Consider the following 16,413-nt stretch of genomic DNA (forward strand, 5'->3'; position numbering starts at 1 on the left):
AAGACTGTAAAATAAAGAATTAAAGGCCTCCCGGGTTCCGGCGGGACCAACACAGGTGGGTTAGACAAGTACCCTTGATCTTATCAAATGCCTCCTGGCACTCATCGGTCCATTTGACCAAAGTATCCTTTTTTCAACAACTTAATGATGGGCTCATAGGTTGTCGTCAGTTGAGCAATAAACCTGCTGATGTAGTTCAATCGCCCGAGCAAACTCATCACCTCAGTCTTGTTCTTTGGTGGTGGAAATTCTTGGATAGCTTTGATCTTTGACGGGTCCAACTCAATACCTCGATGACTAACTATGAATCCCAACAGTTTTCCAGATGGAACACCGAATGCACACTTGGCAGGGTTAAGCTTAAGATTGTACCTGCGGAGCCTTTGGAAAAACTTCCTCAAATCTCTAACATGGCCGGCCTGCTGTTTTGACTTTACGATCACATCATCCACATAAACCTCAATCTCCTTGTGTATCATGTCATGGAACACAATAGTCATTGCCCTCATGTATGTCGCCCCAGTGTTTTTCAAACCAAATGGCCAGTAGCAATATGTTCCCCACGGTGTGATGAATGTTGTCTTTTCTGCATCCTCCTCATCCATCAAGATCTGTTGGTACCCCGCATAGCAGTCCACAAAAGACCCAATCTCATGCTTGGCACAGTTGTTAATCCAGATGTGTATGTTTGGAAAGGGGAAATTATCCTTGGGACTTGCTTTGTTGAGATCACGCACTACTACAAATAAGACCTTTAGCGGCAACACAAAATGGCTTTAGCGGCAATAATAATAGCCGTTATATCTTTTACCGGCCATTAGCCTTTTGCCGCTGAAACTGGGGTCGACAAAGCCTTTAGCGGCTATTCTCGCAAAAGTTGGTAAACAGTATGTTTTATTGCCGCTACAAGTTATTATCTTTAACGACAATTATTTGCGGCAATTATAATGGCTACTAAATCCAATCCAAAACGGCTAATTATACTTCTTTAGCGTCCATTATTATAGCCGCTACATTCAAAATAATTGCCGCTAAAGCAATTATTTGTGGCAATTATAATGGCTACTAATTCCAATCCAAATGACTAATTATACTTCTTTAACATCTATTTTTTATAGCCGCTAAATTAAAAATAATTGCCACTAAAAGTTCGCATCTTTAATGGCAATTATTTTGTGGCTATTTAAATGGCGATATTATCCCTTCTGAAAACATCTTAGGTCTCATTTGTTTTTATTAAGATTAAGACGTCTGAATCTGAATACACATCTGAATATGAAAATGTGTATTAAGATTCAGACGTCTGAATCTGAATACACAACTGAATAATTAATATGTTGTCTCTGGATCTGAACACTGAATGATTAACACTGTTTATTTTTAGTATCTGAATATGTGCAATTTATCTATATTTAAACATAACATATATAAAATTCAAATAAAATAGTTAATTAACATTATTTCAAATTCTAATGTTTAAGCATTAAAAACATATTTCTAATAATAAAAATATAAAACTATCAAGCATTTCCTCTTCCTTGCATTAGCTGAAGTGCAAGTTCTTCAGGCATATTGTTCATAAATTGCGAATTTTCAGTTGTCCAGCTAGGTCCATTTGTTTCATCCAATACTTGTTCGTGTTCTCCTTCTTCCTCAAATATTACTTGAGGTAAATCATATTGATTAAACAAGTCATCATTTAGTCGCTCCTTTCTGATAAAATTATGAACTGCAAAACATGCAATAACAACATCTCTTTGGACATCAATAGAATATGGAGCCATCTTGTCCAATATTGGGAATCTTGCTTTTAAAACTCCATAAGCACGTTCAATAACATTTCTTAGTTGTGCATGAGCATGGTTAAACTTTTACTCCTTATTTATGGCTCGTCTATGATGATATTCTCCTAACCAATATCGAATATTATGATATGTGCTAGATATCCTCGAGTATTAGGATATGCCACATCACATAAATAGTACTTATCTGTCATCAAAAGAAAAGGTTAAATGCATATAATAAACACCTAACTTATTATTTCAGAATAGTTTAATAAGTTGTATCACTTACTATAAGGAGGAAATGGAAAGCCATTATCTGGATTAGATGCTATCTCTGTTAGAACACGTGCATCATGTGCTACCCCTTCCCATCCAGCATAAACATAAGTGAGGACCATGTTAAAACACATATAGCTAAAATATTCTGATAACATTTACCCTTTCCTCTTCCTCTGTAAATAATTTGTTGATTAGCTGGAATAACTGTATGTACTAATGTCCCATCGAGTGCGCCTATTGCTCCCTGCAAATAAAAATAATAATTTTATGTTAATAGTTATGAATTTTTTTCTTACGAAGTTATAGAATAATTTTATGGCACATACTACCTTAAAAATTTTTCTTAACTTTTGATGAGAACCAGACATTTGTGGATTTGAATCATGTTTTAGATGAGATCATCTCTTTTGCAAATAACATCATTGCTTCAAGAACCTCATGAAAATATTTGTGAACCGTTTGCGAAGAATGTTGAAATCTTCTCTTCATAACCACAAAACGCTTATTATGACCTATAATGGTCAGAAATATTGCTATCTTTTCTTCGACGGAAATATGTTTGCTATCTATGAGCCATCCTTTATGTCTAAAATGCTGACATAGCCGAACATATGCATCACGAGACATGCGCATCAATTCTAAATACTGTCGACTAGAGCCGGACAACAATTTTTGTGTGTACTTTTCACCAGATAAAGATGATATTAAATCTTTATTTCTTTGGATATTCTTGAGTCTAAAATGATTTTTACACCAATACAAGCTCATCAACGCTAATACTTGATCCTCAATGTCCATGTCTAAACTGTTGTAACAAAGAGAATGTGTAATACATAATAATAAGCATACCACATTATGTATTTGAAAAATATAAAAAGTTACATGATCAAAATAAATTAATTAGTAAAACAATACCATGCACATCAAACATAATTCAAATAAGACATTTCAAATAGGTATATCACAGATTAAAAATGTTCCACGAGCATAATATTTTATTAAAAAATTAAATAAGCATAATCGATAATAGTTGGAAAAAACAAAGAAGGTTCCATATTATTAACGTCTAATTAATAATCTAGCTAATTAGATTAATCAAATAAGCCCCATTTTTTTCCTCATGGCCTTAATCCAATTCTCTAATTTGTCAATCTCGATAATGTTCATCCATGCTTTCCTGTAGCTGTTACCTTCGCAAAGTATACTAACAGTTGCACTGTATAATGGTTCTTCCCATCCACGTTCTTCTAGTTTTACCATACACTCTTCAACGTCAGGCCCGCTATTTATTTTAACCAATAACTCTAATGCAATACTCATCTTCTCTTCAATGTCTAATTGAGACGATGCAGATTTGTTTTTCTTTCCCAAAGGTTTCTTTTCAATTGGAACTGAAGACTGAGATGGATAATCAGTAGGAGCTCCATCATTCTTATTACCAACTAGATCTTCGACGCTATCAGGTGTATCTACATTTATAGCAGTAGATATTGAAGATACACCAGGGCGGGGATATGTACAGCTTGGACTCCAACCATGAATTCTTGTTGCTGTAGAACCCTCAAAAAGTTTTGTACAAAGATCTGGGAATGGTAGATGCGAAGTCTTCAATGCCTTTGCTTTTGGATGAGCCTATAATAAAGAGATTTTTAACATGCACGTCAAACTTTTTCCTTTATAGAAAAAAAAGGAAAAGTTGAATTACTTGATAATGAACTAACCTTTATGTACTCATCCCACTAACTATTTGACATTAGAATGATATTGGTTGCTGGGTCATAAATATTGCCGGTCTTTTTGGTTATTGGCAACCAAACTTGATACTTTTCTTTTAGATAATCATAGTGATTCTTCATCTGCTTTTGTGTGACACTAAAGCTATGAGTAGTCTCCAAAACTAGTTTAACTTTGTTCCATGAATCTGCCTTTAAACTACTTCCAAGTCTTCCGTTTAAGGATATTTCTTGAATACAACTTTCTAAAAAGGTTTTTACTACATCCATATTTTTCCAATTTGCTCTTGAATTTTCACTAGATTGTTCCATAGCTGAAATATAAAATAATAATGATTATTGAAAATGAACTGATGAGGCAAGAGTGCACTTTTAGACTATTACATGTTCATGTTATACATGGTCATGGTAGTATGATAAAGAACTGGAGGAGCAGGGCATGCAAGATGATAAATTTGATCAACCTCAACTAACAAGGGTTCTGTCACATCTACAAATGATAAAAGGGAAACGAAAAAGTTATGCTTCTGATAATACAGTTATATGAAGCAACATGTCTGTGAGGTTGCTCATGGGGCTACCTCAAGCCTAGAAAAAAATTCATAATGTCCAAATGTGTTTGAGCAATTGTGTTTTCAACATGAATAACACTTCATCAAGAGTTTAATCTGAACACGTTTTAGCTCAAACGGAGCTTCTAAAATTCCTCTAGGCCTAAAAGTTAGACACTATTTCAGGCTACAAGACATTAGCTTTCTGAATTACACCGTAAAAATACTTTACAAATTTATTCTACAAAACACTTAGTGAATAAGTTATACGTATATATTTGTTTTACAAACAATTTTCAGAAGATCCAACAAAAAAGTACTTCTGCAAAAGCTAGCAGCAAATACGGCCAAACTTGGCTTAAACCTTGGATAACCATCCATGAAACAATTTAGAAGTTTAGAGCCAAAAAATTTATACTTGAGATCTTGAAACTCATACAAGTATAATTTTTACAAAATAATAGGCAAGTTTATTGCGAAGTTCATAAAATAATAGTAAAATACTTTCTAAAGGTTAGAATCTTACCTGTTCAAGAGAAAAAGAATTGGATAGCTGATGATAAATGGAGAGTGAGAGAGAGAGGCGTGAAAGTTTATGATGAAGAAGAAAGCGTGGAATTTGCTAAAATATAGCCTTATCGTTGAGTGAATAGTTGCGAAATTTGTTGCGGGAATAACTGGGAAAATCACGTTTACCGTGTTTTTAAGAGTCTGAGCGCCATTAGGACTTTGTTGTGGGTCTGTTTCGGTCACTTGTTAAAAGGTTTTAAAAGAGAAAAAACAATAAACTTAATGGGCTGGATCTGAACGATTAAGATTCAGACTTCCATTATGTGCAAACAAATGAGGCCTTAGTTTGCCCTTTTAGCTTCCATTCTAATGGCTAATATGTTTAACTAAATTGCCGCTAAAAGTCAATATCTTTAAAGACATTTTTTTTTACATCAATTATAAATAGTTTAGCCACAATTAATGATAGTTACTACATTCGTACATAATATGACTCAAATAATAAGATATATTAATATTAATTCAAAAAAAACATAATGTATCCCATTAATCTTAACAAACAAAAGGAAGTACTAATCAAAAACATTAATATCACTGTAACTTAAAATATAAAAATATATTGTTTAGACTAAATAGCTAATGTCATTATATAACTAATCCAAATGATGGTCTTCGAATGATTTCCGCAAATTTTCATTATTTTAAAATCTTTCATCCGCTAAATTATCCAACATCAGACGGTATGACCTGAAATTATAAAATAATTGTGTCAAAAGAATATCGAAAGAACAAAAATGTTCCATTAATCTATACAAATAAATTTTGTACTCCATCAAACATCTATATCTCTCTTTCCATATTGTCCACATAGAACTAAAGGAGCTACTTCCGTCCTCCCCTTCTCTTCCTTCTAATCATTTTCATCCTAGAAGCACCTTTCGTACAGTCCCTGGCATCACTTATTCACTTCAAGTATGCTCCAGACTATACAGTATATTATATACGTCTACAGATGCTAAAATCATGACAAGTCAACTCATTGATCAAATATTGCTAGAAAAATTAACCAAGAGTTGTATAGTTACAATGAAACTTCTAATACTTTCATCAGTAAAGAGGGAGGGAAAAAGGGGGCATTCAAGAAGAGTAGCTATTCATAACTGCAAATTACTTGCTATTAAATAACTGGAAAAACAATTGTCTCGTGTTACTACTCACTCTGTCAAGGAACAAAAACTGGCGAACACTTCCAAAAACAAGAAGACTAAGCAAACACAATTCAGGTATCAAAGATTAGAGATTTTCTATGTTTCGCTCGCAAAAAATTTAAAAGGTATCATAGCTCTACAGTTGCTGGAAATCAATATGGTATCACTAATTTTCTGTGACAAAGACCTACTGTTGGCTTCCAGGTTCAACTTAAGACCAGGGAATACAATTCTCCATATATGTTTATCCTTTTATTTTTAAAACCAAGAATCTTCCGCAAGATCAATAGAACTCTTTGGACCAATGTTTTCTTAATAAAGGTGATATCCGGTCAAGCTTGTGTTATCTCAACTAGTCAACAGAGCAGTTTGTTACAACCCACAGGTACATATGATGGACTAATGGTATGGAAAGAAGCTAGAAACAGCAGCAAAGCACAAGCATCTCAACCAATTGCATAGAAGTACAGAATTAACTAAAGTAATCAATAGAGTAAGTTCACATGGTAAATTAATACATCAGAGTCAATGTGCTTAGTTCACCAAGTGCCTGTATAACACATACATGTGCAGATAAGATAAGAAAACCTCTGAAGCAATGATAACATGTGGACAATCAACACAAAGCAAGATATAGTAGTTATAACGCAATCACCGAACCTTATAGTTTTTTAAGTGCATTACTGGACTCTAGACATCAAGATCGAGGAATAATGGGAAGGGACTGGAGTGGAAAAGGCAATAAAATACATGACAAGGAACTCAAAGGAAGCACAATGCCCTGCCTCTTTTAATGGACCAGCTTTGGCTGGCATATATAGGCCCTGCCAAAGATATTGTAAGTTAGAAAGTGAGTTCACTAAGATGGTCTTACTTGTGTTAGGAGCAGATTACATCGAGCAGCTATGGGTTATCACTGGTGTAAACAATGCTACAATGGTGTGGGATCATCAAGAGTCATGCAACAGTAAAGTTAAAATGCAGCGACATGGCAATTTATCGAATGCATTCTCAGAATATTCAAAATGTCTTAACGATGCAGCACAACTGGAAGGAAGATACCAGCACTAGCACATGAATTCAGACAATTAACAACAATAATTGGAAAAAGAACTGCCATGATTTTGCATGTACTTGGAGAGTGCCCTACCGTTGGAGCATTTCATAGCATCACAATGGAATTTTCTGCCATGCCCAAGGTATATTATCGTAGTGATGAGTATTTTGTTGTTAGATTCAATAGTATGGATGATAGAAACGAAGTGTTATATTCAGGAGCTCATTATTGGGCTGCTAACTTTTACTTTAAAATGTTCTGGTGGATCAAATAAACTTAACATTCATTTGGATTGTTGGAGCATGGACTCGCTGAGTAGGATAGGGAACGGATTGGGGATCCCTCTGCATGCAGATAAATGTACTTCTAGTGTGGCTCGTATCTCATATGCTCGATTGTTGGTAGAAATGGACATAAAAGGAACAGTCCCTGGCACAATTGAAGTCCAGGATCCTAATGGAGTTGACCAAGTGATCGAGTATGAATGGGTGCCAGAGTACTGCTCGATTAGCTTATAGGTTGGGCACAAATGTCAGAATCCCAAATCACCAGCTCCACAGCCTAAAATGAGAAATGCTAAGGGTAGAATGGAGTGGGTGAAGTAGTGCTCAAAGGAAGATGGACATAGGGAGAAAGTATCTGGGCAGGAGGCTATGAAGGTGTCTAATCCAATAGGAGGTTCTTCTTAACAGCTGCAGATAAGATCAAATGGAGGCCAGCAGGTTACACGAGGGTCGAGGAGGGCAGGAAAGAAATTAGAGGGAGAAAAAGACTGCACAAGTTGATGCTCCAGGATCTTGTACTGTGACTGTTATTAATGGGATCCAGTCCCCTAATTGCTATAAATGAGACACATCAGGTGGATCCTACTCATTCCATCTCACAGACTATGGGGCAATGTTGTTATCAATATGATGTTAGTAGCATGGAATGAAAGGGGCAAATAATGTAATATTAGTTGCAGTATTAGAGCATAGAGTAAATGACAATAAGGCTGGCCAGATAATAAAGAGAATTGCAACTGGATGGGAATGTTGATCAAATTATGCCTGCTGTGGTAGGGCCAGAATTTGGCTATTGTGGGAATTCACAGAGGATTGACTGTAGCATTATGGAGCTGAATACTCAATATTCTACAGCAGGTCCAAGAACAAATGAGGGATCCTGTACAATATAATGACAAGTTAATTAATGAAAAGGAACTCAGAATGCAGCTAGAGAAGTGGACACTAATTGAGGAAAATCGGGTTTGGAGGCTTCATCTTACATGTCATATCCATCTGGTCCACTCCATATCCAATTCACAAAACAGTTGCATGCACCACATTAAGCTTCAAATGCAACAGAACATAATTAATAAAGGTTGTTTAGTGGTGGTTGGTTGTGTCTTTATATTAGTTGCAATCTAGATTTTAGAGATAGTAGAGCATTGAATTGAGTGTTTGAATAAAACTGAAAGAGAGTATCAAAGTCACTCTTCCTTCTTAATCCTAGTCAGCATATATCTAAGTCTACCAATCTTAGCAGCACTAGCACACAAAACTTAGACACTTGAAAACAATCATTGAATAACACTGCCATCAGAGGGGTGAACTCAGAATCATTTCATAGTTCTATCCTTTGTGTATCAGTGGCATGGATTTGGTCTCATGCAAAAACTTCATCGATTTACAACTGGAGGTCACACGAATTTTGGAGCAAACAGTGCAAGGCCAACTATGCGCAAAAGTGTAGGACATAGAACTAAAAACCTATCAAAATAGAAAAACTTAAATAGCACATAGCTAATATATTTAAATTTGTCTGCTACTTTCTTTCCTTGTTTACAAGAAGGAAACTCCTAGACAGGCTATAACTCTTTCGTTCACTGAGTGTCAGTTTAACTATTCTAAAGCTAAATGGAATATAAGTTAGTTTATATATTAAAATTACACAATTATAAATAAAAAAATAATATAATTGTTATAAAATCATCCATCTAAAGTTTCAGTTAAAGATTACTTAAACCAAACATGGCAAAAAAGAGACAGAGTAAATAAACTTTGAAAAATTCATCAAATTATGCAAAGCATAAAAATGTGTGAACTTTTTAACTATACGACAATGATTGCGGTGACATACATGTGGCTGAATCAATATGTAATATTTTTCTATTTATAAATAAATCATAGTCATCATAGAACAAACATGTAAATATGAAAAAGACATCTAGCCAAAGACAACTTGCCGATTTTCACCAAATTGGTTCATAAACTTTTTAAGAATAGAATTATTAAACTTATAAATTATACAACTTTTTAAGACTGGACATCCTGATTATTACTACCAACAAACTAGTAGGTACTGACTGTCGAAGGATTCTGACTATTGCTAACAACCCAAGTTGTTTCTTAACAAACGACTGAACTACTGTGGCTGAGATGTCCTATTGGCGATTGAGCTTTTATATGGTGAAAAGTAGCCTTGGGGAATATACAGAAGAACCAATTGATAAAGCAATACCAAAACATAAGAGGAATCAATTCAATCAATCGATTATCAATCTAACAGCAAACAAATATCACTAACGACTTAGCAAACACACAAAAAAAGTAATACTTTCACAAGTTCATAACCTATTTAATAATCTACACCCAAACCTGACCTCTTAAAATCAAATTTTCCTAAGCAAATATAAGTTCCTAAGATGCAATGTCTATCATATCATTGTATGAATTAGAATAAGCCATTATTTCTTACCATGATGATAGAAAAGAAACAAAAATACGATAGCTTGTGTACCTTAGCTTAGTTACTAAGCAATGAATCAAACAACCAAACAATCCAACAATCTCTCTTGATATTTATCACATTTCATTTGTAGTATGTTAATCTTGATTAATCACTGATGTTGTAGTACTGCATATTGAACTTTGCTATTAATGGCTTATATCCTTTTCAATGGTAAATCGATTTATCAAACTTTGTAATTGAATTGATGGTTAACCATTTTATACTTGTAATATTCAGAAGGAGGAGCACCCCACCTCTACGTGCATTTGTGAAGTTTGGACTCTTAAGATTGATGCCTCCAAATGGATGCTAAAGATGCTTACCTTATATCTGAGTGGCATTGCTGATAAAAAAAAGTTACTGGGTTTATAAAAGAAAATAAAAAGAAAGAAAACACTTTGTTCAAGATCAACACTGGCTAACGAGGTAAGAGGTCGCAAAAGATAGAAAAGACAAACCATATTCTAGATGTCAGAACACATCAAAAATTAAATGAAGCTTTCCAAGTAGAATTAATCCAATATTAAGGCCAAAACATTAATATCAAACAAGGTTTCAAGCATCTAGTCTGCAGGAACTGTTTTATCCCACGCACAACTTCATATTCCACAACATTCAGCAAGGAACTATTCAATTTGGCAGGTGCCACACAACTCTAATTTGGACCCAATGTTATGCTATTTTACCACTGCGGAAAACAACAAGAAACTAACTACTATGCATGCCATCAGTTTAAATACATAGAAGCTTGTATTTTATTAGGAAGAAACCCAAAACTCCATGTAGCCAATAGTTGACAAACCACCGTTTTGGTAAGTCAACTCTCAAAAGGAAAAGGGCATGCAGGTAAATAAGTCTGATCCACAGTTGAGCCGATTGTGCAACTTTTTACAACTCAATAGAGCTCACTTCCAGCGTGGCATTTTGCTTCAGGAGGAAGTATTACTACCATTTTGAGCAGCTTATTTCACACTCAGCCAAGAATGTAAAGCTTATGACTTCTACCATAACGGCTGATTTTCAGGGCCACACAAAGGAATGGGAAGGAGGGCAAGACAAATGTGTGGACATACACAATCATTTTTTTGACACAAATGTCAGTAAAATTTCAAAATGTATAGCATCTCTACTGAAGTAGGTCTCTAGAATTTTCGAAGCCTAAAAGTCCACCCTTTAACTACCTAAACATTTTCAGCATCTGCAGCATCTCAAGAGAAAGATAAGAACAACCAGATATGCAAGTAGACATTAAGTAAAAACTAAAAACCTTTCGAAACTAACAGGTTTATTTTGAAATGGAATAGAATCCATTTGTGGTGAAAAATGACATAAAAGCTAGTGTAAGTTATTAGCAGGGATGTGACTTTTGTGATAATATTGGACATACTTAAGGGAGTGGAGTATAGGAAGATATTCCAACCACATGGCCTTCCCGAAACCATTGATGGAGTGAGGATAAATTAAGTGTGAAATCATAAACAACCCAACAATATTAGGGGAGGTGAAATAAGTAAAGAATTCATCCACTTTCCCTTTAGGTATTGAAGTTTTCTTAATGTCCAACTTTCAGTAATTTTTTAACTTCAATTGCACTTCTCTTCTCCTGCTTTTCATATCACGTCATTTCCGAGTAATCTTTTTGTAGTTTTGTACTCCACCCATGTATGAACTGAGGTAAATCCCTCTAACTAAAGTAGCAGCTCAAAAGGATAAACAGATATGATTCCATCACATAAATCAATAGGAAGAAAGAAGAAAACCACAATTATTACTTTGGGACCGAGTACAAGAAAAATGAATGCAACTATGTTTTCACATAAGCATAATTGAAAACACTGAAGTTAACAAGAACAACTACGCCTCAGTATCAAACAAGTTGGGGTCGGCTATATGAATCCTCACTGACCCAATTTTCCATTCATCTTAGGACAACCTTATACGTAATGCTAAAGTTAACAGAGTATCATAAATATTATAAGCTTGTCAGCATTTGAAGGTCATTCTTAAAGTAACAAAGGGCATCCATGCTTATTAAAGGATCTGAAAATCTTTGTCCATGCTACATACATCGTTTTATACAAAACACGAATCCTATGTACAAGAACATTAACCTCGGCAACTATATGAGTTTCTTTCCAAAAAAATGGTTTATAACATAGGAGAAATATAAGCGGCCGAAACAAACTTCCTAAATCAAAATTTTCTACATCCAAATAATAACATGTCTTTTACCAGATTAATGTGCACAGAATCTATTGTAAATCAATCGATAAGCATCAATCCAAAACCTACTGTAAATCGATTGCAAGTGACTGATTTAACATGGGAAAAAGAGAAGTTAACAGGGGAAGAAGATGGACGAGCACTACGGCAGGCTGTTGACGCAATAACGAGTTAGGAACTAATTTAATGTAAATTAATCGACCATTATCAATACAAATTCTACTATAAATCGATTGTAAGAAGAGAAGTTAATTTACTGTAAATCGATTCTACTATAAATCTAAGAGAAGAGAATTTACCTCGGAAAAAAATGGGCTGCCGTTGATGCACTCGCACTACCATTGACACACTGTAAATCGCACTGCCATTAACGCAGCAGCGAGTTAGGATTTTTCGGCACCAAAGTCGATTCAAGAGGGAAATCGATTCTACTGTGAATCGATTGTAAATCGAAGAGAAGAGTGGGTATTATTTTTATTGCCGGTAAAAGGATATCTTTTACTGGCTATTGGTCATTGCCACTAATATTTAAGCTTAAAGAATTTATTAGCGACTATTGCCTTATTGTCGCTAAATAATTGTCACCAAAAGCCTTTTTTGTAGTAGTGGCGGTAATCAACGCACATCCTGGTCTTGCCATCCTTCTTTGGCACTGACACAACATTAGCTAACCAAGCGGGGTATCGTGTGACTGGAATGACCTTTGCGTCCAATTGCTTTGTGATTTCCTCCTTGATCTTCACACTCATGTCAGTTTTGAACTTCCTTAACTTCTGCTTGACGGGAGGGAATGTCGGGTTAGTGGGCAATTTGTGAACCACCAAGTCAGTACTTAGACCTGGCATATCGTCATATGACCATTCAAAAATGTCTTTATATTCAAACAGTGCTTTGATTATTTCCTCCCTGATTTGTAGTTTCAAGTGTACACTTATCTTGGTTTCCTAGATATTATCTGGATCCCATAAATTGATTGCTTCAGTTTCATTCAAATTAGGCTTGAGTTTCTCTTCAAAGTGACTTAGCTCTTTACTAATTTCCTCAAATGCTTCCTCTTCATCATATTCTATTTCATCATCACACTCTATTTCTTGGATTATTATTTCAGATTTAGATTGGCTTTTAAGACTTGGCCGAAGATTCCTCATGCATGTCATGTCATTGAAACCAACATAAAAAGAGTTGTACAAAGAAAGAAGAAACAAAAAGATGACACTATCAGGAGTAATGGAAAAAGGAAAATTGCATTTCATTGAAAATAAAGGATAGAAGTGTTTGTACATCAAAACAGACGGTAAATAAAATCTGAATTACAACCCTGGAATAATTCAAATAAACTGAAAGAAAAACAAAGCAAACTACCAAAACTCCTTCCGGGTAGGGAGATGAGTAGCATCCCAATTGTTAAGCTTCACTTTTGGACCAATAAACTGCACATCCGCTTTGCTGGAACCTTGCCCAATTTCTACCATGTTCACTTCATCGAACAAACTCTCGAACCTTTTAACCAATTCTTCATCAAAATCAACCACAGGCTTTGGAACTATTGTTACTGGATGCTTCACGACCCCTGCCTTGATGATAGATCTGGAGAGACGTGGGACTAGCTTAGGGAGCGACCATACCCTCTTTTTCAGCTTTCTAGCCTCATTCACATCATCCTTTGTAGGCTTGAACCCCAGACCAAATGTATCCAGATTTTCACGCAAAGATACTGGCTGCACAATACCTTGTAGAGATGCACCCAGACCCTTGCCCGACACAAACCATTTTTCAACATTTCAGTCGCTACCATGACAGTTGCAGAATCTACCTTTGGACCTGGAATGTATTCCCCTTCCGGAACCTTCTCAATCGACACCGTCTCGGAAACCTGATAGACCCACGACCCCTTATCTTCCTTAGCTTCAATAAACAGAACAGATGTGTCATTGAAAGCACATAAGTTCTCATCACCATGCATGATGATTTCTTGTCTATCCCACTCGAATTTCACCATTTGGTGTAGAGAAGATGGAACTGCCTTGGCAATATGTATCCAAGGCCTTCCCAACAGCAAATTGTAAGAAACGGCCACATCAAGTACCTAGAACTCCATGGTAAATTCAACTGGTCCTATTGTCAACTCGACCATGATGTCACCAATAGAGTCTTTTCCCCCTCCGTCAAAACCTCGGACACATATACTGTTCTTGTGAATCTTCTCATCATCGACTTTTAACTTGTTTAGAGTAGAGAGAGGGCAAATGTTTGCACTAGAACCATTTTCAACCAACACCCTTGTAACTATAGAATCTTCACATTTCACTGTGAGATAGAGGGCTCGATTATGTTCCGGACCCTCCAGAGGCAAATCATCATCCGAGAATGTGATCCTGTTAGACTTAAATATCTTATTGGCAATCTTCTCCAAATGGTTCACTGTGATTTTGTTGGGGACATGAGCTTCATTTATAATCTTCATCAAGGCCCGGTGGTGCTCATCTGAATGGATCAACAATGATAGCAGGGAAATCTGAGCAGGAGTCTTTCTCAAATGTTCCACGATGGAGTAATCTTGTACCTTCATTTTTCTCAAAAACTCCTCCGCCTCTTCTTCAGTGACCAATTTTTTCACTAGAACTGGATTGTCTCTGAGTGTTTTAGCTTTCCTTAACTCTTCTGGGGCAAAGCAACTCCCCGAACGAGTTAAACCCTGGGCCTCGTTAACTTCTTCTTTCACTTCCTTCTCCTTATAGGTCACTATCACTTGCTCATAGTTCCAGAGGACAGTTTTGGTGTTAGCTACTGGCAGCTGGGTCACTGTTTTGATAATGATAGGGTCCGTGCAAGCACCCTCCACAATTATGACCGGCTTACTTACTACCCCCGGCATGATCACCCTTGGCTTTTCTTGCTTTGCTACAACATCACTTGGACTTCTTTTCAATTACCACAGCTGGTTTATCATTTGGCATGCTCAACTTGCTGCCAATCCTTCAGCTATCAAAAAGGTCGCTTTTGTGACAACCAGGGTCCTTGATTGACTTACTTTCACTAGACCGGATCATCATGACTGATTGTGAAGGCTTCTTGGGCTTCCCATCTTTGTGCACTATCTCAATTATGTGCGTTTCAGCATGGGCTGGCATCGGGTTCTGATTGATGTTGGGTGCTTCTAGGCTCTGGACTACAATTTGGTTCGTATCAATAAGCTCTTGGATGACGTTCTTCAAATTCCAACACTTTTCTGTGTTGTGCCCCGGAGTATCAGAGCAGTAAGCACATCTGAGAGAATAATCCAGGTTCTTTGGAGGGGGGTTTGGTAGTTTCGACTCAATTGGCCTCAGAACATCCAACTGCTTCAACCTTTGAAATAGACCGGTATAAGATTCCCCAAGCGGTGTGAAAGTTTTCTTTCGCTGCAACCTTTCATTACTAAATTCCGGCTTGGCCTGAAAGTTTGGACCAGTAGGGTTTCAGTATGTTTGTGGAGGTGGGTAAGGGTTCTGCGGAGCTGGTGCACACTGTTGCGGGTGAGGAGGGGGTTGAGCATATGACTGTGAGTGATGGACATAATATTATGATGGCCTGATTGAATACTGAGGCTCTGGTGGTGGGAAGTAGTGTTGGGGTGGATTATATGGAGTTGGGGTATAGGTTTGAAGCTGGGGTCGAGGTTGGGTGTAGTGGGTAGGAGAATCCCCCGAGCCTTGCCACGATCCTAAAATGACCATAGCGACATCCTCTTTCTTTTTATTCCCAAGCACACCTCCGGTGCCATTCTGGATTGCCTGCGTAGTTGCTTTGATGGAAGAGTAGCTCATGATCTTGCTTGATTTGAGCTCTTCCTCTACCATTCCTCCCATTTTTAGTACTTTATTGAAAGATTTACCTATGGTCAAGATTAGATGAACAAAGTAGGTAGGCTCCATAGCCTAAAGGAAGTATTCCACCATTTCATTCTCCTCCATTGGAGGGTTAAACCCTTGCTGCCTGTTCTCTCCAGTGGAAACCATATTCCCTAAAACTTTCATTAGGCTTCTTCTCTATCTTTCAAAGACAAACGATCTGGAACAATCTCTATGTTGTGTTGGAAATGACGAGTGAATGCTTGGGCCAAATCATCCCAGGTATACCATCTGTTGTGATCTTGACGAGTGTACCACTCCAATGCTGTGCCACTCAGACTCTGGCTAAAGTATGCCATTAACAGCTCATCTTTCCCACCGGCTTTTCTCATTTTACTGCAAAATCCTCTTAAGTGGTCCACGGGATCTTCGTGCCCGTCATACAAGTCAAATTTGGACATTTTGA

The 16,413-nt window shown here is 36.5% G+C and overlaps 1 protein-coding gene and 1 long non-coding RNA gene across 2 annotated transcripts; both read right to left on the bottom strand.

Annotated features, from left to right (window-relative positions):
- Positions 1-1,520: 1,520 nt before the first annotated feature.
- LOC138882994 (uncharacterized) lies at positions 1,521-2,861 on the bottom strand. Its single transcript, XM_070163646.1, has 5 exons — positions 2,520-2,861; positions 2,223-2,307; positions 2,074-2,148; positions 1,915-1,989; positions 1,521-1,807 (listed from the first exon to the last, which is right to left on the bottom strand). Exons 1-5 carry the CDS (start codon positions 2,859-2,861, stop codon positions 1,521-1,523), a joined length of 864 nt encoding a protein of 287 aa, XP_070019747.1.
- Positions 2,862-3,051: 190 nt separating this feature from the next.
- Positions 3,052-4,999, bottom strand: LOC138884351 (uncharacterized). Its single transcript, XR_011404526.1, has 3 exons — positions 4,874-4,999; positions 3,785-4,110; positions 3,052-3,695 (listed from the first exon to the last, which is right to left on the bottom strand). It is a non-coding gene; the product is annotated as an uncharacterized lncRNA (long non-coding RNA).
- Between the last annotated feature and the right edge of the window lie 11,414 nt (positions 5,000-16,413).

This window comes from Nicotiana sylvestris, chromosome 12, assembly GCF_000393655.2.
Source record: "Nicotiana sylvestris chromosome 12, ASM39365v2, whole genome shotgun sequence".
Taxonomy (NCBI): domain Eukaryota; kingdom Viridiplantae; phylum Streptophyta; class Magnoliopsida; order Solanales; family Solanaceae; genus Nicotiana; species Nicotiana sylvestris.